At 38.4% G+C, this 23,258-nt stretch overlaps 1 protein-coding gene across 1 annotated transcript; it reads right to left on the bottom strand.

Moving 5' to 3' along the window:
- Positions 1-22,723, bottom strand: CIBAR1 (CBY1 interacting BAR domain containing 1; the record flags this gene model as incomplete). The annotated part of the gene is given in 9 exon segments (XM_080340681.1): positions 1-622; positions 5,405-5,524; positions 7,052-7,165; positions 8,290-8,394; positions 12,163-12,264; positions 17,130-17,198; positions 19,855-20,089; positions 22,633-22,694; positions 22,697-22,723. Coding segments are annotated over 9 exon segments (933 nt in total). The 3' UTR covers positions 1-523.
- Positions 22,724-23,258: the final 535 nt, after the last annotated feature.

Raw genomic sequence — 23,258 nt, forward strand, 5'->3', positions numbered from 1 at the left:
CTGCCATCCAAGGTGGGTAATGAAATGTAACAGGATTGTTGCTGTAATCAGTTTCTTGAATACTACAGTTACTTTCGGATGTATAAAACCAATTATGCTATGTATAGCTAGAGGACTTATTAAATCCAAGAGGTGTGTAGCTAGAGAATAAGGTAATGTATTGGCAAACTAACAAGCAAACCCTTATGTTCATAACCGCTTGTCAGTATAGTTTTTGGACACTTCATCATGTAAGTTTAAGCAAACATGACTGCAATATAACATCTATGCAAATATAATACAGGATTCTATTTAAGTATTTCATTTTCTAACTACTGAAATTGTCCATTTTCAGCAGATTTTGTTCCATTCTTTGGAACTGGTTGTTTTATTTCTGGCACTACTGTATTATTGCCAATTCTCGCTGCTCTTGGAGTTTTAAAAATACAGCTTCAGTGAAGTTTTTGATTAACAGGCGAAAGCTTTTCTGTAAAGATTTTTTTCCCCAAACAAACAACAAAAAAAGCCTATTAAAACAGTTTTGTTATCTCACTTCCTTAGCAGCATCTAATTCCTCCTCCTCTTCCTCCTCTTCTTCTTCCTCCTCTTCTTCTTCATCTTTTCTTAGCATACTGCTGGAAATCTGATAAAACAAAAATCCAATGAAAGCAAATCAGAAGTTTGTTCTCCTGAAAGAAGAACAATTCCCCTTGGCATTTCCAGTTTAAGCACTTGTAGGCATTTTGTTTAGGGGTAGGGAGGAAGTTCTTTATTCCTTAACCCCTCAACTTCTATTAATGTGCCAACAGAATGATATATGGCATGGAATACAAATACAGTAATGATTTTTAAAAACTAAAAAAAAATCCATGTAGTTCTGAGAACTTTAACAGAAGAGTCTCAATTCATGTATGAACTTCTTTCCTTCCTTATCAGCACTTGCCCTTCAGAATGATACTGAATGCCTCTTTTGTTCATTAAATGTTAAAAACAAGTGCCAGATGCCAAGCTTTCATCTCATCTGGCAGATTCTGCCATCTATGCTTTTTTCTAATGAGTGCTCAATTTAATTGCTATTGAAGAAAAATTCTTCACAGAAGATGCAACATTTACAATTTGAAGTAGAATACATGTATTTTTTTTCCCCACATAAGAAAAGGAACATTAAACTCAAAGATAGTTATCCAAGTCATCTGGAATGCTTTTGAAAAATGATATTAGGTTCAGCAGTTCTCCAAGGGCATCTGTAGCTCTAATTTTGGTTATATTTTCTGAGTTTTCTCACACGCAGTAATATAATAAAACTCAGTATTGAAGACAAAACTTGCCCTCTCTCTTTTTTTTTTTTTTTTTTTAAACAGCCCCCTATTTTAAAAGTCCTTAAATGCTGGTTATTAAATTGACTTCTGAGATTTCAGAATTCATAGAACTATGTATGCAACAAAAGTTTTTTGTGTGTGCATAAAGCAAACTGCAATCATTGAAGTAATGAAAGCAGAAAAATCCTTAGTTTTGTTGATGCTCACAAAGTACATAATTTAGCTTGAAGCAAATGCTTGCTTACAAATATCTGAACATAACAGAAAATTGAGTTAATCATTGGATGAAGCTGGGTTAACTTGAGTCTAAATGCCTGAAAAGCAATCTTTCATTCTGTGAAAGAAGAAAATGACAATGACACTGATTTGTAATTGGGGATTAAGGAGTGCTGCAGATTGAGTATGTTAAGGTAGCTTCATTTCAACAGATGATAGACTAATTATCCAAGTTTTTTTTTCTAGACACGAGCATCTGCAATTCTTATGTAGAACTTCAATCTTATTTATAAATAAAAACTTCCCCTTTCCTGAAATAAGAGGTGCTATTTTGGCTTTAAGGCTTTTTTTTGCTTACTACTGAAATACCTCTGACCATGTGGTAATTAACTACATAGTAAATTCAGTGTTATCACTTGTGGCAATGAGGTGGTGGTAAGCACCTGAGAACCAAACTGGATCAGAGTGAGGACAGTGAGAAAGGAAATTAGGCAGTTTAAACCCATGTTGTTTTGCCATAAAGCTGGAACATACGAGTACTTTTTTTTTTTTTTTGTTACATTATTTAATGCTCAAAAAATAATTGGATAAAAAATTAATGGAATCTGATAATTTGTTGCTCATCATAAACAACTATGTGAAAATGAATTATTTTAAGTTTGCACATAGGTGATGATGGTCCCTGCTTAAGCTGTTAAGCTGCATTGTTCACTGCATGTGCTACTACAGAAAGCGTGTGGTCATTCTCTCCCCATATCTTACACAGCAGGCAGTGCTGGAACACCTGGATGCAGACATTTTCAACCATGGTTAAGAAGATACTTTGCTGTCTTAAGGAGCAGGTGCAAAACAGTTGGCTATATTAAATGCATATGGATAAAACTTGTGTAGTTAAGTTATACTATAGTTCTGTCTAAAATACAGCATACCAACCTGAATCTGTAAAATGAAACGCTGAAGATAAACTGCCAAGTTCAAAATCAAGCAATTTACAAAGGATTGATGTGAAAACTTAAATAACCTTTCCAGAACTTTGAATAAAACTAAGTGTTTGCAGTAATGTTTTAAAAAACCCCTGTATCCCTGAAGAGGTTTTCTCATGGTGGAGAGCCATCTGTGAAAAACTGCTTTCCTAGTGCATAGAAGTTTTTTCTCTGGATCATATTAATTGCACAGAAATGAAAAAAAAAATGCAAGTTGTTGTACTGTCAGTACAGCTTGGGACATTAATTCTTTCTAACAAGATTGCCCATTGCTCCTTTCCTCGTGGTTTTATAGTACTGTCTGCTAAATGAAGTCTGGCAGGTAGGATGGAGAAAGTAGAATCTCAATTGCTTCAGCTAGTCTGAGTGCAAGCTGAAGAAAAAAGAAAGTGGAGGGGGAAAAGACTTGAGGGACAGAAGCATTAAGATGGATACAGAAATATCAGTGGTCTTTGCAAATTCCTGCTTTTGATAATTTAGCATATTGTACTTCTTCCAGAATACTCACTCCAGGAGTGGCAGGACACACTTAGATTATCATGTTGCTTGACAAAGTGATATGACATAAATGTTAAGGCACCCGAACTTTAAAAGGAAGTAGCTCTTTGTGAAAAATGAATCAAGCTCAGGAAGTACTTCAGGTTTTTAATATGAAAACAATACAAAAAGGTACTCTGCAGAACCAGAAATAAATTGAAGGATGGTATGTGCTAAATGCTCTGAAAGACAAGTCTGGTGTTGCTAGCACAGTTTATCTCATCTGGTATGCAGTGACTTTCCACCCCGCCCCCCACCTACAGGTTAGTGTTTGCCTCCCCCCCTGCCCCTCTAGTTTTAGTCTGATTCTGTGAACTGCTTCCCATATTATTTATACTGTGTTAAACTGAAAATTCCAGAGTACTGCATTATGGTCAGTAAATTATTATGTAGCATAAACCAAACTTGTGAAAACTTTCAGAGTGAAAGATCCACAGAAAGGTAAAACAAGTCACCTGGAGCATTTTTTGCTAAATGAGATGTTTGGTGGGTTCCAGAGATTAGAGCCCTTGGTGCAATTCAGGGTACTGATCCTGATGCATCATGCTGCGTGCAGAATCAGGAAAGGCAATGTGGGGGGTGTGCAGAACAGGGTGCCTGCCTCTTCTTTAGTGCCGTGCAGTGACTGCATTTGTAAGGTGTTTCACCCCTTTTTTCTGCCATGTGATCCTCCTCTGCAGATACACTGCATAGCCCAGTAAGATGACATTATATTGAAATATACTGCAGTTCCCTCTAGGTCTAGATAACTTCCTGTACTTTTCAAGTATTCCAGTGAGAGGTTACAAGAACATGAACATTTAAAGTTATAGCTAAAATAGAAGTCTAGGAGAAGAATAAGGTAAACTTGCAAGTTAGTAAAAATTGAGTTCCACTCCATCTCTGAGAGAAATCACAGTGCAAATCCTTTCAGGGCTGGGGTTATTTTGTTTGTTTTTCTCAGAGAGTCCAAAACATAGCTATCTGTGGTACTTCAAAGTAATTACAGATGCTTCTCTACCCTCGATACAGTTTTACAGCACTGTAGGAAGTTCTCAAGGAAGATGGCAACAGATTTTTGACAGTTTCCTCTGGTCTTCAAATGAAATGGAACGGGTAAACATTTTCTGAAGTAGCTTGAACTGAAAATTCCTTGTTTGATGGAGGGGACAGGCAACTTATTCAAAGTTAAGGGTGGTCTTCATGCACTGAATCACTGGGTTCTTTTATTTTTTCTGATGGCACAACTTAAACTTTCAACAACAGAATAACTCAACTGTAATAACTGATCCTTTCTGTGTTGAAAGCAGAGAAGGGGTAGTGGTGTGTATGAAGTCAAGAAAACTTTTCTAGTATTAGACAATATCTGCATGATTCTATCCAAAGAAGAAAAGTGAGATGAATACATTTAAATTTGGCCATCTTCGTCTTTAACTGAAACACTGGTAAGAGTCATCTTACAGGATTAGGGCTTCAATTAAAAAAAAATAAAATTTACCCATTTGCAATGTCTGCAAGTTTATTGCTGCAAACATTTCAAAGATTTTTCAACAAAGCAGTAGCACTTTCTCCATCTGTTTCACTTATTATCATCCTTTTCCTTGCCTGCTGATTTTGTTGTTTCCCCTGTGCTGGTTTTGGCTACAATACAGTTAATTTTCTCCACAGTAGCTGGTATGGGGCCATGTTTTTGATTTGTGCTGGAAACAGTGTTCATAATACAGGGATGTTTCAGTTACTGCTGAGCAGGGCTTGCACAGCATCAAGACCTTTTCTGCTCCTCATACCACCCCACCAGTGAGTGGGCTGGCGGTGCACAAGGAGATGGGAGGGGGCACAGCTGGAACCGCTGACCTCAGCTGATCACAGGGATATTCCACACCATATGACATCATGCTCAGTTTATAAAGCTGGGGGAAGGAGGAGAAAGGAGGTGATGTTTGGAGTAATGACATTTGCCATCCCACGTAACTGTTATGGGTGATGGAGTCTGGCTTTCCTGAACACCTGGCTGACCATGGGAAGTGGTGAATGAATCCCTTGTTTTGCTTTGCTTGTGTGTGGGGCTTTTGCTTTAACTAAACTGTCTTCATCTCAGCCCACAAATTTTCTCACTTTTACCCTTCAGATTCTGCCCCCAGTCCCACCAGGGTTGCGCAAGTGAGTGGCTGCGTGGTGCTTAGTTGCCAGCTGGGGTTAAGCCATGACATCCTCAAATGAAAATTATATTTAGAAGCTGCATTATTAAAAGCTTAATATGATCTTTATGCTCTTGGAAGTCTCAACCTAACTGTCCTGAACTGAGTAAAGATAGTGGATTGATGTACATTAGCAAAGGTTCTACTTAAGACATTCTTGTCATACAGTGACCTAGCATTTAATTTTTCTTACCTGTATTGTCCTCAATGAAGATTTTAAGGAGCCAGTTCTTTGCAGGGGCGACTTCGAATTTGCACGAACTATGTCTAAGCGAGATTGATAGTCTGGTGGATAAAGTGAGCTCCGAAAAACCTGTTCAAATGAAGAAAATTGTGACTTGGGTGCCATTGACCACTTTTAGTTGAAACAACATCCTTGCTCAACCTGAGACGTATCAACACACTTATGTGGTCAAAGTAAATGTTCTTCAGAGATCCGAAGGGATTTGCAAGTGGAAAATAGCAATGGTTTCCCACCAACATATGTAGCTGCGTTTCAGGCTAGCCTAGAGATATGAACCACAGCCAACTCTGTTCAGGCTCTCTGTTTCTCGGCAAGATGAACTCTTAGCCCCTTCACAAGCAAATCCTTGCTGCCAGTCACAGCTGCATCAGAGAAATGTCATCTGAAACATTCTGGTGATGTGCAGCTCAATAAAAAAATGGGAAAACGCTTAGAATACAGTGGAGACTATAATATCCATTATATTTAAAAGTTATTTTCAATAGCCAAAAAGAGTAAATTATAAGACGAACAGCCTGACACTAAATCAAGCTATTTGTGCAAGACTTTATTAATAAAGTCAAGGAAGATGGTAGAATTATGGTCAGTCAATATATTTATGGAAAGTAAATATTGTCCAATTATCAGGAAATTGAAAATGAAATCAGAAATTTGGTCGTGAAAGGTAAAATATTTGCTTAAAGGGTATTTTTTTAGTTGGCTGTCACATGACATCATAATTAAGAAACTAGAATCGTACAAAATTGCTATGGCATCATTTAGATGAAGTAAAAATACCAAGTAGTCTGAAATGTGACTGTCACTGAAGAATCATGGTTTTATGTGTCTTGTGCTGACTGAATATGCCATCCTTGGTCCTGAGCTTTGCCATGGAAAAAATGAAATTAGGACTGATAAGATTTGCAAAAAAAGACTGAAAATCATCCAACTTTCTTGACAAGCTGAACATATATACAAAACATACATTTCCATGGCAGTAAGTTTATAGGCCAAACATCCAGAAGAACGGCAAGAATGAATAAAGGACTGAAAAACATGTCCTGGGAAAGAGAGAATGTAACTTAAAGAGAACAGAAAGGGTGACTTGAAGCTGTAAGTGCCACAAGGCAAAAAAAAAGCAACTTGATAACAAATGTCTCTTAATTCTAGATCAGTCTTAAAAAAACGACTGAAATATGAAAACAAGCAAACAAAACTCAGAACGAAGAGAGAGATTTTTAATGAAGTAATTAATCTTTAGAACATCTTATCAGAGCATTGTAACATTCTCTCTCACTGTGCATCTTTGCACAAGATTCACTGCAGAGGTTTTCTATAGGAAGTATAAATGATAGTTAATTTAGGAAAAGTCTCTTATCTGTATTTAGTGGGAAAGATGAGATTGCCACTGCAATTCTTCTCAGTTTTTAAAATCTCTGAGTTTATAAACCTGCATGCTCTTGCTGCAAAAGTGCAAAAGTGTTTGGTACAAAAGATGTTTGTTTTGGGAACCTGAAACATAAGTTGCATTTTCTGCCTGCATATGTATAGCTGCAAAGTGTGAAAACTCTTTTTCTGTAGTAAGTAAATTGAAAAGCAAATCTTAATCACTCTTACCTCTAAATCTTCATTTTCATCAATATTCTGGATATTTTGGTAGGCAGCAGTATATATCTCTAAAGCTTTCCCATGGAATAACATTTCAATAGTTATAAATTCAGAAAATATGTTCTAAAAGCAAATGAAAACAAAAGCTTTCTTAATACAATAAAGTACATTTCCACTTGAAATACAAGAAATTACTAAATTCTGTACATGGTATTTATATGATACAATTAACTGCACAATACCTAGTACTTTTAAGTAGTCAGACCTGAATTTTAGAAATCAAACATAAATGCTGGCTGGGCTGTCACTTACGCAGTTGTCATTTCATACTAAATTCTATGTAAATGCTTGAAAAGCGAAGCGGAGGCTCATTAGGAATAAATAAAATGTCATGCTGAAAACTCACTTGATATTCCCTGATAGGTATTTGCGAGATGTATTCAGTAGATTTTTGCTTTATTAATGGCAACATTTTTTAACTGAGGATAAAATTATCTGTAAATTCTACACATAATTTACAGATAATTATATAGTTCATGTAATATTATTTGTATATAAAAAGACACTTAATGATCACATCTTCAGAACTCACACAACTCTTCCATACTACTCTAACATCAAGTGCTGCTGGTTGGTTTGGTTGGGTTTTTCAACTAGCTATCTTTCATTCTTTCCTATATAGTGTGGGGTTTTTTTGCAATGAAAAGGTATCTCACTTCAGCAATTTTATAATTAAATTTGACATCACATAACGCAAGTGTTTTTCACTATAGTCTTTGGGAGTTAAGCCACTTAATGTTTGACATTTGATTACTTGCAGTCACTGAACATTTCATGTTTTCTGCATCAGAACTTTTAACTGCAGTAACAGACACAAATTTCAGCATGGATAAATATATTCTTATTACTATTTTTGTTAATTTTGCTGATATTAATCCACATATATTGTTCCACTGACACATGCAGCTACCAGTGAAGCAGAATACAGCAACTATTGCAAAGTACAGACATTAATCAGATACAGGATAATTCTGAATTAAATAAAACTGTAAGAATAATGAACTGGTTTTTTAACTACAAAGTTAATGATATTTGGATTATTACATACTCATTAGTACCACAAGATGTATATTTATATAGGCCTAAGTTAATACTAAATGTTGCTAATCTTGCCAAAGAGTAACTATAGTAATTTTATTATGCAAGATGAAATGTGATGTCATATACTTAAGTAGGAGAACACATACTTTTATGTCCTTTATTTTCTGTTTCTCAAAATTATCAATGGTTTCCTCCAATTGCCGAGTTGTTCGAGTTGCATCTAGCGAAGCTCTCTGCAATTCACTTTCAGCCTGGTAAAGTAACATGGAGGTGAAATTAGTCCTGTGTTTGATACAAAGGTATTTGCTCTAATTGCCCGGAAAACATTTCAGTCTGGGTTTTCAAAATACTGCACATCTGAATTACTGTATTTGTAAATTTGTTTGTAGCTTAATAAACAAATAAAGATGCCTTCTACACCACTGTGACTTTGATCTGAAACATGAAAAATTACTACCTGCAGCCAGTCAGGAAAGTCCTGCTGCCCTAATCCATTTTCTGTAATAACCATCTACTCATTCCACTGAGCTGGCCCTGACGCTCCGCTGATGACACAGTGACTGGGTTCTGGGAATTAACACAGCACAAGGGTTTAGACCTCATAAAAGTTAAGTGTTTTTTTAAGCTGGTGTAAAGGAGGCGGCAGGAGTGCACACGCCAGAGTGGTGGAGGAGTGGAAAGGATAACCCTTTATTTTCAGGTGCAAATCAACGAGTTGGGTCTAGAATAAATCTCTTCCAGTGTCATGTGCTGAACCTCATCTAAGTAAGTTTTTATATTTTTATATATATATATTTATATTTAAATAGACAACAGAGCAGCAGCTTCATCAGCAGGCTAGAGTTAATATCATTTTTAGATCCAAAAGCATTTCAGGTATTTAATATTTTTAGTATTTTTATATTATTAAAATACTTTATAAAAAACACATTGAGCAGGGCACAGGGAAGGGGACACACCAACCAATTCTTACTGCATAAATGAAGAGTTTGTCTTATTTTGTTACTACAAAAAGCATTTTAGATATGTATTTTAATTAGATAGAGCTATGAACTGTATAAAAATGCACACTACCATTTAAATAAAGATATGGAAGATATTCTGGTTAAGTAAAGTCTGAGAACTGTGTACCGTTACAAAATAATGATGTAAAGATGTAAGAGCTTGCATTTGAAGCTTGCAAAATTTGTGTCTAAACTTATTTTATTTTCCATACATTACTGTCTTAGCTAGTCTATGATGTTTGACCAGTATTTACTTAGAAGCTTTGTCAGTGAGTATCATCAGGAATCTATTTTGTCCTGGGATTTGGAAATGGTATATGGAACAAATAATTTTATCCTACGATCAAGACGTAGGATTCTTCCATTTCTCCAACACTGCAACATGAGAGGAACATTTTTTTTTCCCCAAAAATGGAAATAAACACCACAGGCCCAGTTGCCATGATCTAGTTTTTAGTGTTATACATATATGGAACCCTAAGGCATAAGGCATGGTCTGTTACTTCTTTTTCTTTGATTAAAATCTGGTAACCTTATGTTACAGAATTATCAAACTATCTCCTTACAAAAGTGGTTTGAAGTCATGGAAATAATTCCGCCATTACTGAGCAAACAAAAGGGCTCATGATCTTTAGTAGTACATAAGATCACGTGTTCACCTCCCTGTCTTGACTTTGCCCAAAACAGAGTAAGAAAAGACATTTTGTGCATTCTCAATTATCACAATCAGTCACTTTCTGTAAATGAAGGCTGCTGTTATACATAAGCAGCCATTACACATACAAATACAGCATGTTATTTCTACGATAATCAAATGTATCTTCTCAATTCATCTTAAATAGACTGGCCAGATCTTGTGCTCAGATGCTTTGGGAAAGGAATGTTGTTTGTTGTAGAGTGAAATGTCTAGACTTGCAGGACCTGCATAGTTTGCAAAACAGCAGTTTGGTATTTTCTCTTCTGGAACACTCACCTGTGACTGGAAATATTAGTCAAGGAAAAAATGGCAAAATAACAATCAATGTTCATAAATGTTTTCACTTCTTTTACTATATTGTGAAGTATTTACTTCAGATATTTCAAAACTTCTGTATACTTGGAGGGTGCTATTACGTTGTCTGAACCTTCCTGCTGTAAGACATAAGAGTTTGTTATAGTTTTACTAGAATTCAAGTATCCAGGCCAAAATATTTCAGGACAGCTGTTTGTCTTGGACTGAGGGTTTGGTTATTTATTTATTAAAATTAATTAAAAAAAAAAAAAAAAAAAAGGATAAAAGAGGCATTTTTATATTAAAAAAAAAAAAGGCTGGTAAGGTTTTGTTTTAAAGCTGTACGACCCCCCCATTTTATAAGATGGACTTGAAATCTGGGAGTGACTACAGGTCTGTTGCTTTCTGTGGCCAAAGCTGTTAGCTGCTGAAACATAACTGTTGCTCATGAATAAGAGAACCACTTCTGGAGCCCATCAGCTACACTAACTAACCTGGTGAAGCCTTTCTCTGACCTAAAAGCTGACATGCATACATCCTCAAAAGCAAATGAACATAGTCCTGCTCCCAATACTTTTTGTGTATTTTGTGTTGATCACTTTAAAATGCAAATATGTAGCATTTGTTGCCTTTGGCCATATGCAAAACCAGACTGTACTGAGCTTTATTATAATAACTCTCCAGGCAAAGTCTTAAGTACAGAAAACACAGGTGTTACAAGAAGCAAACCCACAGAAGGATATTTGGGAATAGCTTAGCAAAGAGACAAGAAGAAACAAGCTAGATGCCAGCCATATACGCATGAAATCAACTGGGAATTGGCGCAAGAGGGAGAAAACTGGGACCAGTCTACCTTTGGGAAGAATACCTTACTGTTCGCATTTACTCCCTCAATTCTAATGCAAGAGAACTCTGCATTACAGCTCAAGTTCTAACCCTACGGGCTGACATCTGAGTATCTTCATGACATGAGGAACTCTAATTAGTCATAACTTGCTTTTAACTGATTTGATTAGTTTTACGTGGGAATTCTTTGGCAGAGACAAATGTAAAAGGTAATTTTCCTAGGTGGCATTTGACTGTCAGAATAATTTCTGCTTTCTGCAGTCCGATGCACCAATCACTAGAAAGATCCTAATATCTGAAATGAAGTTGATGTAATCCACACAAAGAACAGGGCTGCTTCACCCCAAGTTCAGTGCTGGAGTGTAAGGGGAAAAAAAACCCAGCACATCATCATGAACTTAAATGCTATATCATAATAAACAAGCATAAAGGGACTGAAATAGGATTGCCTTGATCCCCCTTGTTTCAGCATTTCGTTCAGTGCTGGAGTGTAAGGGGAAAAAAAACCCAGCACATCATCATGAACTTAAATGCTATATCATAATAAACAAGCATAAAGGGACTGAAATAGGATTGCCTTGATCCCCTTTGTTTTGGCATTTCCTATATTCTGATTGCTTCTGAGTTTGAAACTTCAATGAGATTTTAATAGAAATTCTGTGGAGGTTTAATTTTTTTCTCTGTGATATGGAACAGTATACTGGAGAAGGTCACTGGTCTTCTGAAAGGAAGAAGAGTCTGGTTAAATACTCTGCTAACAGAATAACGACTCTTCCTTTCACACTTCACCGCACAGCTGGACGAAAACTCCTACCCCATCGAGGTACAAGGAAGCACAACCACCAAAATGTCAGGGAGAAAAACAATAAAACAAATCATGGAAGTAAAAAAGGAGTTGACTGATCACACTTATTTTCAAAAACCTCCAAATTCCTACATGCAATCTCCCTCTCTTGCATATCAAATACTTCATCATTTCCTTTCAGTCAAAAAGACAGTGAGGAACAAAGCAGCTATTATAAACTGGAATTCATCCTAAAGTTTAAGAAATATTCAGCATCAACACAGGAAACAATCCTTCTAAAGAGCAGTCTTCTCTTATTACTTTCTAAACACAATAGTTTAATTCCTGAGACATTTTAAAAGTATTTCTTATAACCACTAGAAATATAGGATACAATAATGTGTCGATCTGATGGATTCCGCTGTCGTGTCTTTTCCAGTTGAGATAATTGCTTGGCTTCTCGGTTCTTTGCTGTTAAAGTAGCTTTAAGATCATCCTGGAAATAAAATGTTTTAGACATGTTTGAAATAGAGCTGGGATAACACAAAATGCACTTTTCATACATGCATTGCCTAGAAAACATGAACAAGACTTCTGTTTTAAACAAAACCAGGTTTTACTGATCTTATGCTGTTAAATGATCCCCTGAAACAGAAGTCAAATGGGACCAAGAGAGTTTAGCACCTTGCACAACCGTCTGTAGCACACACTGTAATCTAAAATGTGGGGAAAACCAGAAAAATATATTTACAGCTTTTCATGAAAATTACTGTAGACAGTCAAAACCTGAGATTCCCAAAAGCAGTAAAAAGACAGGCCCATTCCAGGGTCAGCAATGGAATAAAGGTGTCATTTAGAAATAAAAAGTGGCATGAAATAAATCAGTAAGAAAAAAACGAAAACAGGCTGCAGTCAATATCAATCAGAAGTTATGAGGAATGTGAAACTGCTACACAGAGCTTAAGGTGTTATAGAAAATCTGTGGCTGAGAGGGTTAAACTGCATAGTTACATAAATATCACAGTATCACTGTATGTTTGGGATTGGAAGAGACCTCAAAAGATCATCTAGTCCAATCCCCCTGCTGGAGCAGGAACGCCTGGGTGAGGTTGCACAGGAACATGTCCAGGTGGGTCTTGAATGTCTCCAGAGAAGGAGACTCCACAACCCCCCTGGGCAGCCTGTTCCAGTGTCTGTCACCCTGACTGAGAAGAAGTTTTTTCTCAAATTTAAGTGGAACCTGTTGTGTTCCAGCTTGATCCCATTGCCCCTTGTCCTATCATTGTTTGCCACCGAGAAGAGCCTGGCTCCATCCTCATGGCACTCACCCTTTATATATTTATAAACATTAATAAGGTCACCCCTCAGTCTCCTCTTCTCCAAACTAAAGAGACCCAGCTCCCTCAGCTTTTCCTCATAAGGGAGGTGCTCCACTCCCTTAATCATCTTGGTTGCCCTACGCTGGACCCTCTCCAGCAGTTCCCTGTCCTTCTTGAACTGAGGGGCCCAGAACTGGACACAATATTCCAGATGGGGTCTCACCAGGGCAGAGTAGAGGGGAAGGAGGACCTCTCTTGATCTACTAACCACCCCCCTTCTAATACATCCCAGGATGCCATTGGCCTTCCTGGCCACAAGGGCACAGTGCTGGCTCATGGTCATCCTGTTGTCCACCAGGATCCCCAGGTCCCTTTCCCCTACACTGCTCTCTAATATGTAATTTCCCAATCGATACTGGAACCTGGGGTTGTTCCTGCCCAGATGCAGGACTCTACACTTTTCCTTGTTAAATTTCATTAGGTTATTCCCCGCCCAACTCTCCAGCCTGTCTAGGTCTCGCTGGATGGCAGCACAGCCTTCTGGCGTGTCAGCCACTCCTCCCAGCTTAGTGTCATCAGCAAACTTGCTGATAGTACACTCTATTCCCTCGTCTAAGTCGTTAATGAATATATTGAATAATACTGGCCCCAGTACTGACCCCTGAGGTACTCCACTAGATACTGGTCTCCAACTAGACTCCGCACCATTGACTACCACTCTCTGGCTTCTCTCCTTAAGCCAGTTTGTAACCCACCTCACTACTCTATTGTCTAGACCACACCTCCGCAACTTAGCAACTAGGATGCTGTGGGAGACTGTGTCAAAGGCTTTACTGAAGTCAAGGTAGACCACATCCACGGCTCTGCCATCATCCATCCACCTTGTAACATTCTCATAAAAGGCTATGAGGTTGGTCAAGCATGACCTACCCTTGGTAAAGCCATGCTGACTGCCCTTAATAACCTTCTTATCCTTGATATGCCTTGAGATAGCACCAAGGATAAGTTGTTACATTACTTTCCCAGGGACAGAGGTGAGGCTGACCGGTCTATAGTTACCTGGGTCCTCCTTCTTGCCCTTTTTGAAGATTGGAGTGACATTTGCTTTCCTCCAATCCTCCTTACTTACTTCTCTGACAAAGATTCGGTGCTACTGTGGCTATAGCGGTGAAGTTACAGACAAGTTTTGGATGTACAATGACAGGGTGCAGTTACGTACGTATTTTGTCTAGGATGTTGAAAAACTGAAAAGGGTGCAGAAAAAAACATTTAAAAATACTCAAACGCTGAGCAAAATGTCATTGTGGTGAAAGAATTAAGGTCTACATTATCAGCTAACTGAAAAGAAAGAAAAATTGGTTTTCCTAGCATCTAAATATGTTAATCCAGAAAGAAACAAGAGCATCACAGAGCTCTTCAATCTCAATGGAACATATAACAAGATTAGGTGAAGTCTTTCTTGAAACAAACCACCACAAACGTCAAGTAACCATTAACCACCACAAGCAGTCATACATTCCCCTCCAGTGTCTTCAGACCAAGATTTTATATGTCTTTGGAAAATATGCTTTAATTACACCCAAGGAAAATTGGAATGGAATGTAATAGCCAGTGAGAAAAAGGACAGGTACAGAATCTAACATTATTCATAGTCCCACTGGCTTTAAACTATGAATTCAAGTCACATGTAAGAACCCTGGCCAGCCAACTAATTTCAAACCATACAGAAGTACAGCTACAGTTCATCTACCAGACAATGAGCTGGCAGATACTCATCACTGTACTGTTACCTGCTTTAGTCACTGAAGTTATTAAAGCAAACCAATCCTTTTTTCTGCACGTGGATCACCTTGGTTTTATGATGTCCTGTTTTATATGAAGGAAAGGAACTAGGAACAGAGTTGCCAAAAAACAGAAAAGTGAAGATTTATACATAAAACAATGAAACAGAAAGAAATCCTAAAATCCTATATTTAAGCTGAATTACAGGACAAGAGTACTATAGTAGCATCCGCTGAAGCTGCCAAATTCTGCCCCAGAAAGCTACTCAGCATAGTAAACCAGGACATGTGAATGAAAAATTGTATTGCATTAGCAGTTAAAGGACAACACGATTCTGACTGACCTGGGTCTCTTTAAAACATTTACTATCACAGGACATTGATGTCTTACCTCACAGAAATAGCAATAGTTCCTTTTAGAAAGAGCACTAAAATAGTTCATGTACACCCTGGAACAGATCCAATAAGTACCAGTGCGAATGTCCCCGTTATAAAAAAAGTACTATAATGACATATTCACCCTGGTTTTATTCCATCAGCTAATGTAGTTACAGGTAAGGCGCTCCTACAACTAGCACCCTGTGCTAGTTTTACATGAGTAACAAAACTTCCCTTTTCACTAAAAATGTCCCAGTATTTAGAGATGATAACTGAAGATTAGACAGTTGAAGTTTTAACCAAGGTTTATGGTAATGGGCAGGGGGGAAAGAAATAAAATAATTTAATGGCCTACATCTTTAGGGAAGTCTCTCTTGGTTCAAAGGCATGTTGATAAAATAGTTAATCATGTCTACAGTTTAACAATGCTCTTGTACCCCTCACTGTAGCTCAGATAAACATGTAATGGTTTCTGGCATTCTGAAAGGCAAAGACAACAGGAAATGCCATTCACTCTTGCAAGGGATGACCTGGCTCCAGTTGCTTCTGTTCTCAGGATTTTCTTGCTGTCAGTGGCCATGCACCTCAAGGCAGCACCATAAATGCTTCCGAAGCCCCAAGCACTGCTGTAGTGCTCTGTGTTTCAGCAACTCTGTTGCCACACCCACATGAAACTTTTTGTCCATGCTCAACCTTATGACCTATACAATACTCAGTTCTAGGCCTCACAAACTGTTTCAGAGTGACTATTAAATACCAAATTCTAGAATGCAGGCTCTATAGTCTACAACTCTGCTAAGGACTACCACACTCAAGTGCAGCAGGCATTTCCTTCTTAATTGTTTCCCTAACAACCATGTGAGATAGCTGTGCAGTAGTTCCAAACACTGTACTCCATTCTTCACCGTATTGAAAAGATACGAGAACATATGAAAAATGCTAGTTTGAGATACAATGCCACAATGTGCTCAAATTAACCATGATTAACACACTGTAAGATTTTTGTATGTAAAATATAATCATTTCACCTTTTGATTTGTAGATTATGATACAGAAATATACATAAATTACAGATTGAATTTAGAGAATGAAGGTATCTTCTATGTAATATCCAAGTATTATGAAGAACTACTTTCATCCTAAAAACTAGTATTTGCTTGTTTAAAATTTACTTGCTCAAGCTTATCCCTCTTGGAGGAAAGAAATTTACAGATATTTTGTGGGAATATTTCAAACACCTATATACACTGTTTCCAGAATATAGTGAATGAAGAGACCTCATTTTTTTTGTGTCTCTTCAGGTTATCCTGATGACTGCAGGATGGAGAGGGATTCAGGCCACTACCTATTTAGCAGCTTCAAAAAATGTCTTCTACATTACAAATTTCAATGTAGAACACAATTCGAAGTTAGAAAAACTGTTAAAGGCAGCATATAGATGACTTAAGAGCTCAAGCTGATTTCTAGTGGAATTCCTTTTTCTTCATTGGTAATACATCAGGATAAGTAAAACATGTAATTCACCTTTTGGAACTCCGAATAATAACAACAATAACAATAGTAGTAATAATAACAAGAATGACATTATTTATGAAGAAAAACTTCATGAATTTGCACTATCCAGGAAGTTTAATGCTATCCACAATGCATATTTTTTATCATTTGCTTGTGCTCCAAGAGTCTGAATATCCTTGTCTTCACATCAAAGCTTTTTCCTGCAACATATATATAGCTTCAATTCAGATGCATTACTATATAATTTAGTTAGACTGATTACTGCAATATGAAAAATAGAAACCACTCCCCCGCGTAAAGCATAAGTTTTCAACTGTTTGGCCAGGACACCAAATTGTACTTTGTGAGAAAACAGATGTTTAACTTACCCTTTTAAGTTTCACGATGGTCCCATAACTTTTCAGAGGTTCAACAACCTTAGCTTCAAGCCTGTCAACCTACAAAAGAAATCATAAGGTCACTAAAATCATCCATGTCTATGGTGTGCAGAAATAGGAAACAGCTAATTTACTATTGACTCATCAGGACTTTAGTCCATATATGCTGAAAATATAGCGGGATAGACATTTTAAAATTATTGCAAAAAACAGAGTCAATTAAATTAACCAGAAAATCACTTGTGTTTTGAAGAGCTCCAGCTGATTTCTAGTGAAATTCCTTTTTCTTCATTGGTAATACATCAGGATAAATAAAACACAGAGATTCTAACAACTGAGTACTAAACATATCAAAAACTGCATCCTGGAGATCCGTAGCTTTCTATCTAAAGATCAGTGTATTTGCTCTACACTTGTTGATAGATTATGGACTAAGCCATCTTTGCTATCAAATATACTGTATGAAATGCAACACTTCTGTTCTTTAAAATAACGGAAAGAGCATCATAGATACTGAAAATATTAAAAATACTAACAACAGGTTTTGTGAAATGCATGAATGCTCTCACAGGTTGAGCGCATCTAAATTTTTGTTTCAGCTCTCCTAGTTAGAAAAACAGCTACATATGGTCAGACAGGCAATAGGATAAAACCTGCCTGCTTTTTAAAATCGACAATGCTGCCTGAGTGGCCTCAGCATAAGCCAGTGAGTTATCTGGCCCATCACTGTTATGTCCAAATTAGGACAAAGTGGACACCTCTACATACACTCCCCTCTAAACTGGCAGTCACCAGTCAGGCAAAATCTATGCCAACCGAGCAAATATTTCTCCTTTACTACACTCTAACAGTGCACCATCAAACAATTTCACTTATATTACCAATAGAATAGATGGAAGAGGGCAGTAAGGCACTAAATGAAGCACATGATAAGGACATATCAAATAACCTGCCCACCTTGCTTGCTTACCCTTCCACATGTTGTGAAAGTACCTCACACCTCAGCATTTATGTATGTAGCACTGCAGCTGGAGAGCAGAAATTGAGAACCCTTATAAGCTAATCTTCTGTTGCCCTCATTGTCAATATAACCTGATGCCCAAAGGAAATACAGCTGAGATTATATATTTGGATTTAATGAGGAAAGGAGAACTTGATTTAAAGGCTAAAAGCTTTTCTTTTCCTTTGCTTCTTCCACCTTTTCTCCTACAAAGGGCAGTGGTGGGGCAGTGCTGGTTTGGGGTCAGGCAGGGTAGACAGATGTAGGCCAAATGTCAGACTTAAAAATGGAAAGAAGAAAAACTCAAGTTATTACATAGGTACCTCGATATTACAGATTCATAGTTTAAAGGTGAAAACTGACAGAGAGATGATGTAGTCCCACTCCACATACACCTTTGACCGTAATATAAATTTATCCTATTAGCAGAGGGATACATTGCTATTACATCAACTGAAGCATAAGAACCTATGTGTTGCTCAGCTGGAACCAAGTGCTTAAGAGTTTATGGGAAAAAAATAAAATAAAAAATTTGCACTATCCACCTCCTTGGATTTCTTATTATTTCTTAAAAATCTGTCCCTAAAGACTTTGTTAAAGATCTGTGCATATTTCTTGTTTTTCAAACTTTGTACTTAGCAGACTGGATACTTCATAGATTAACTTCATTAAAAGGTTTCCTTTTTCACAGAATCACAGGATGTTAGGGACTGGAAGGGACCTCGAAAGATCATCTAGTCCAATCCCCCTACCGGAGCAGGAACACCTGCATGATGTTAACAGGAAGGCATCCAGGCAGGTTTTGTTGTTTTTTTTTTTTTTTTTCCTACTTCATTAATATAGAAAGATGCCTTGCAATGCTGTTTTTTTTTTCTTAAAACAAGGCCTATCTGAAAACATCAAGAATGTCAACTACTTCAGTCTCTTTAAAATTATAGTGGTTCTTAGCTTTTCAGAACTATAAATGGCAATATTCTAAGCCCTACTGAAAGATATGTACTCCATATACTGTAATATATGTACTCCAAAAACTAGTTTGAATACATGCAAATGAATTTATTTTTTCTTAAATCTCAGCATTTGTAATTCTGGATCATAAGTTACAGTTTGACTGCCCCTGCACATAAGTGGCATAAACACTTTTCTTTACACTCTCCCTGATCTAGCAGAAATGTGACTATAATTCTCACATGTGGTCCAAATCAAGTTTGTACTTCAAGTATTGAACTACAGACTTACACAATCTACCGTGGTCCCTGAGAGCAACTCAGAGAAGCTGTTAGTGCCCAGTGAAGGATTCCAGTTAGTATTCTGTTCCATACTTCTGGTAGCAGACTCAGCAAAAGGAAAATGATTTTACCTCAGCTGCTGCTAGACAACTGAAGTTACAAAACTGAAAAAACACTTTATTAACCATAAGTCATCATCTAAAGTCTAAGACCAACAAAAGATTTGCTCTGTCTCAAATTGTGTGTGCTCATATGGATAGTTTCACTGACTTCAACAGGACTAGTCAGAAGTTTCACTAAAGCTACCAGAGCAGGGTAAATGACACATGTTTTGACAGCCTACCCTGCTCTGCCACTAATATATTTAAACGGGTTTTCTCCTATGTTGCTCTTGTGACTGCAGAATGTATCTTTTCCCTTTTAATCACAGATAAGTAACTGAAAAGTTCAGATGGCAAACACAACATGTACAGCTTTAATTTTGTACCTCTGCCTGGCGATAATCCTGAAGTCTGGAAAATTCATCTGCAAAGTTTTTCAGTCCAACTTTTAAGTTCGGTGTCTCTGTGGCTGCATATGCATATATTTCATTCACTAGAAGATCTGCTTTGTCTCGTAGTCTGGCAGTTTTACGTACATATCCAGCAAATATTTGGCACAATTCACCAAAATGTTTTTCCACATTTGAAACAGCATCTTGTATTTGTCTAGTCTGATTGTCCCTGGATAGCAAAGATAAATAAGTGGAAAATAAGGAGAGGACAAGTGTTTACAACATATACAGAAGAAAATCTATATAATTTTACTATTAATAATTTACACATTATTTGGACATCTCACTTCAGTGCAAAACAGAAATCTATTTGTAAAACTATAATGTTTTAATAGTCATATGTAACATGTGCTTATTTATTAATGAATAACAAACAAAAAAAAGCAGGATTTATACTTAAAGATTCAGTAGAGGAAAATCCAAATCACAAAAATTGGCTTGGAAGTTTTCCTCCTGTGGTTAAGCAAAAGCTCCCTATTACTGCTGGTATTAATTACCAACACAGGAACACCTGCCGGTCCAAACAAGATCAGGTCATACAGCTTCCTGCAGGAATCTGCAATCTCAACAGACAAGTTAATGGTTGGAGAAAATAGGTTGTAGAGGGCAAATCTGTGAAGGTATTAAATGTTCTTTAAATTGTGAACAGGTACCAAACTGCTCCTGGTCAGCACTACAGAGGATAAATATCCCTGAGAATTAGAGAAGAAAAGTGAATGGACAGAGGTGAAACCTTAAAACATGCAGAAAGGACATTCATCACAGCAACAAATTATTCTAAAAAATCATACTGATTTAATTCATTTTTATTTGAACCAAATGCCTGTATGTTTCATTATTAATGATCTAGATAAGTCATTCTGAATGTTAATTACATATATCACTTGATATTTTGCTTTCCTGTTCCTACATAATTTGATGGTTTTGCTTTAGTTACACTTCAGTGATATTAACAGTATGAAACCAAATCAGTGTCGGTGAATGTCAGTTGTTGTTGATCTGACTGAATCAACTACAGGATAATTTAACTAATAGTAACTGCTAGATACTGGGTCCTAAGAAGTCTCCATGGTCTACATGAGGTGATTCATGTGAAGTGCTGGAATTCTCAGCAATAGAATTCACTCATACCACTGTTATGGTGAGGGACAGAAATGAAAACTTCCCTCATATCCTTAAGGTACCTACAAATGCTGACCAATATTTAAATATTGACTTAATATCATAACACATGAAAATAAAAAAAAAAAAAAGAAGAAGAAATTTAATACTTTAAAGAACAATGCAGTCAATTCAAATGCAGAACGCCCTTCTTCAAGACCTCTTTGGGAAAAATATTTCAGGACAAAGATCTTCTACTAGCAAAATCCCAGTTGTGTTGCTTCATGGCAAGCAGTCTGGAAGACTGTTGAAGAGAGATTTTGTTCAAAGAATAAACATTCCAAATAAGTTGTTCAGTCCTCTAGGGCAAGCTTGAACATCGAACCATTTGAACAGGAAAGGTTTCACCCAGTGAGTAGGAAAGTAAGGGTCTCATTAAGTATCAGAATCATAGAATGGTTTGGGTTGGAAGGGACCTTAAAGATCATTTGGTCCCAAACCCCCTGCCATGGTCATGGACACCTTCCACTAGACCAGGTGGCTCAAAGCCCCATCCAGCCTGGCCTGAACACTTCCAGGGATGGGGCATCCACAGCTTCTCTGGACAGCCCGTTGCAGTGTCTCACCACCTTCATGGTGAAGAATTTCTTCATTATATCTAATCTAAATCTACCTTCTTTCAGTATAAAGCCATTACCCTTTGTCCTATCACTATATGCCTTTGTCAAAAGTCTCCAGCTTTCTTGTAGATCCCTGTTAGGTACTGAAAGGCTGCTCCTGGAGCCTTCTCCAGGCTGAACAACCCCAACTCTTTCAGCCTGTCTTCAAGCAGAGTTGTTCCAGCCCCTTGATCATCTTTGTGGCCTCCTCTGGAGTCGCTCCAACAGGTCTGTGTCTTTCTTATGTTGGGGGCCCCAGAGCCAAACAAGAGCAGAGTTTAGGGGCAGAATCACCTCCCTTGACCTGCTGGTCACAGTTCTTTTGATGCAGCCCAGATGTTTTTCAAAATTAATACTATGTGGTAAATTCTCCAAAATGGTACATCTTTCCTATTTTATTGTAAGGCCTTGATGTCAGAAAGTGTTCCTCTCCCAGGGGGAAGCCGCAAGCATGTTTCCTCACCCACTTTACAATTTTGATCTCACAGTACTCCCATACAATGAATTTTGGGACATGAAACACTACATTTCCTTAGATGAGGGTGTGAAAAGGTTCTATTTTCTCCCCTTCTAATTATTTGTGACCGCTCAGAGGCAGCCACAAAATTGTCGTTGAGAGGCCCAATAAAATCGCCAAGTCTTTACTTCACTTCTGCACAGCCCATTAAACTAGAAAAGTTTTGCGGCCTCTACCGGAGGAAAAGAGGAGGATCCCCCACCCCTAGGGCGCTCAGCTGCCTTAAGGGGAACTGGGCCCGCATCGCCCCAGACCCCCACGCCACTCCCCGGTACCCTGACTGGAACACGGCCTGCCCCTCTGCCCGGCGAGGCCAGGCCACGCAGCCAGCCCCCGCCCCGCCAGCCCCCGGGAGCAGCCCTTCGGGGACGGGCAGGGACCCGCAGCAAGCGACGAAGCGGCGGCAACCCGAGGCCTCCTTCACCGTCCCGTTACCTGGCGTCCAGCCCGCGGCCCAGCAGCATCATGGCGGCGGCGGCAGCCCGGCGGGAAGCAGGGCGGCGCTCCGCGTGCGCCCGGTTTCCATGGACACCGCCCGCCCCGCGCCCCGCCCCGCAGGGCTGGGGAAGGGCGGGCGGCTTCGTGACGGGCTGGGGGTGCTGCCCGGGCTATGGGGACACACACCTCTGATCCCTCCGGCGGCCGGAGGGTCGTCAGGGCCCGAGCCCGCCGGTGGGCAGGGGCTGAGCCGTCCCGTTTCCCAGCTGGCTGCCCCAGGAGAAGTCCCGCAGGAGCAGAGTCACAGGATGTCAGGGTTTGGAAGGGACCTCAAAAGATCATCCAGTCCAACCCCCCTGCCGGAGCAGGAACACCTAGATGAAGCTACACAGGAATGTGTCCAGGTGGGTTTTGAATGTCTCCAGAGTAGGAGACTCCACAACCCCCCTGGGCAGCCTGTTCCAGTGTCTGTCACCCTCACTGAGAAGAAGTTTCTTCTCATATTTAAGTGGAACCTCTTGTATTCCAGTTTGAACCCATTGCCCCTTGTCCTATCGTTGGTTGTCATCGAGAAGACCCTGGCTCCCTCATCATGATAGGACAGAAAGCAGGAAGGGCTGAGA

Source organism: Nesoenas mayeri (assembly GCF_963082525.1).
Source record: "Nesoenas mayeri genome assembly, chromosome: 2".
Classification (NCBI taxonomy): Eukaryota; Metazoa; Chordata; class Aves; order Columbiformes; family Columbidae; genus Nesoenas; species Nesoenas mayeri.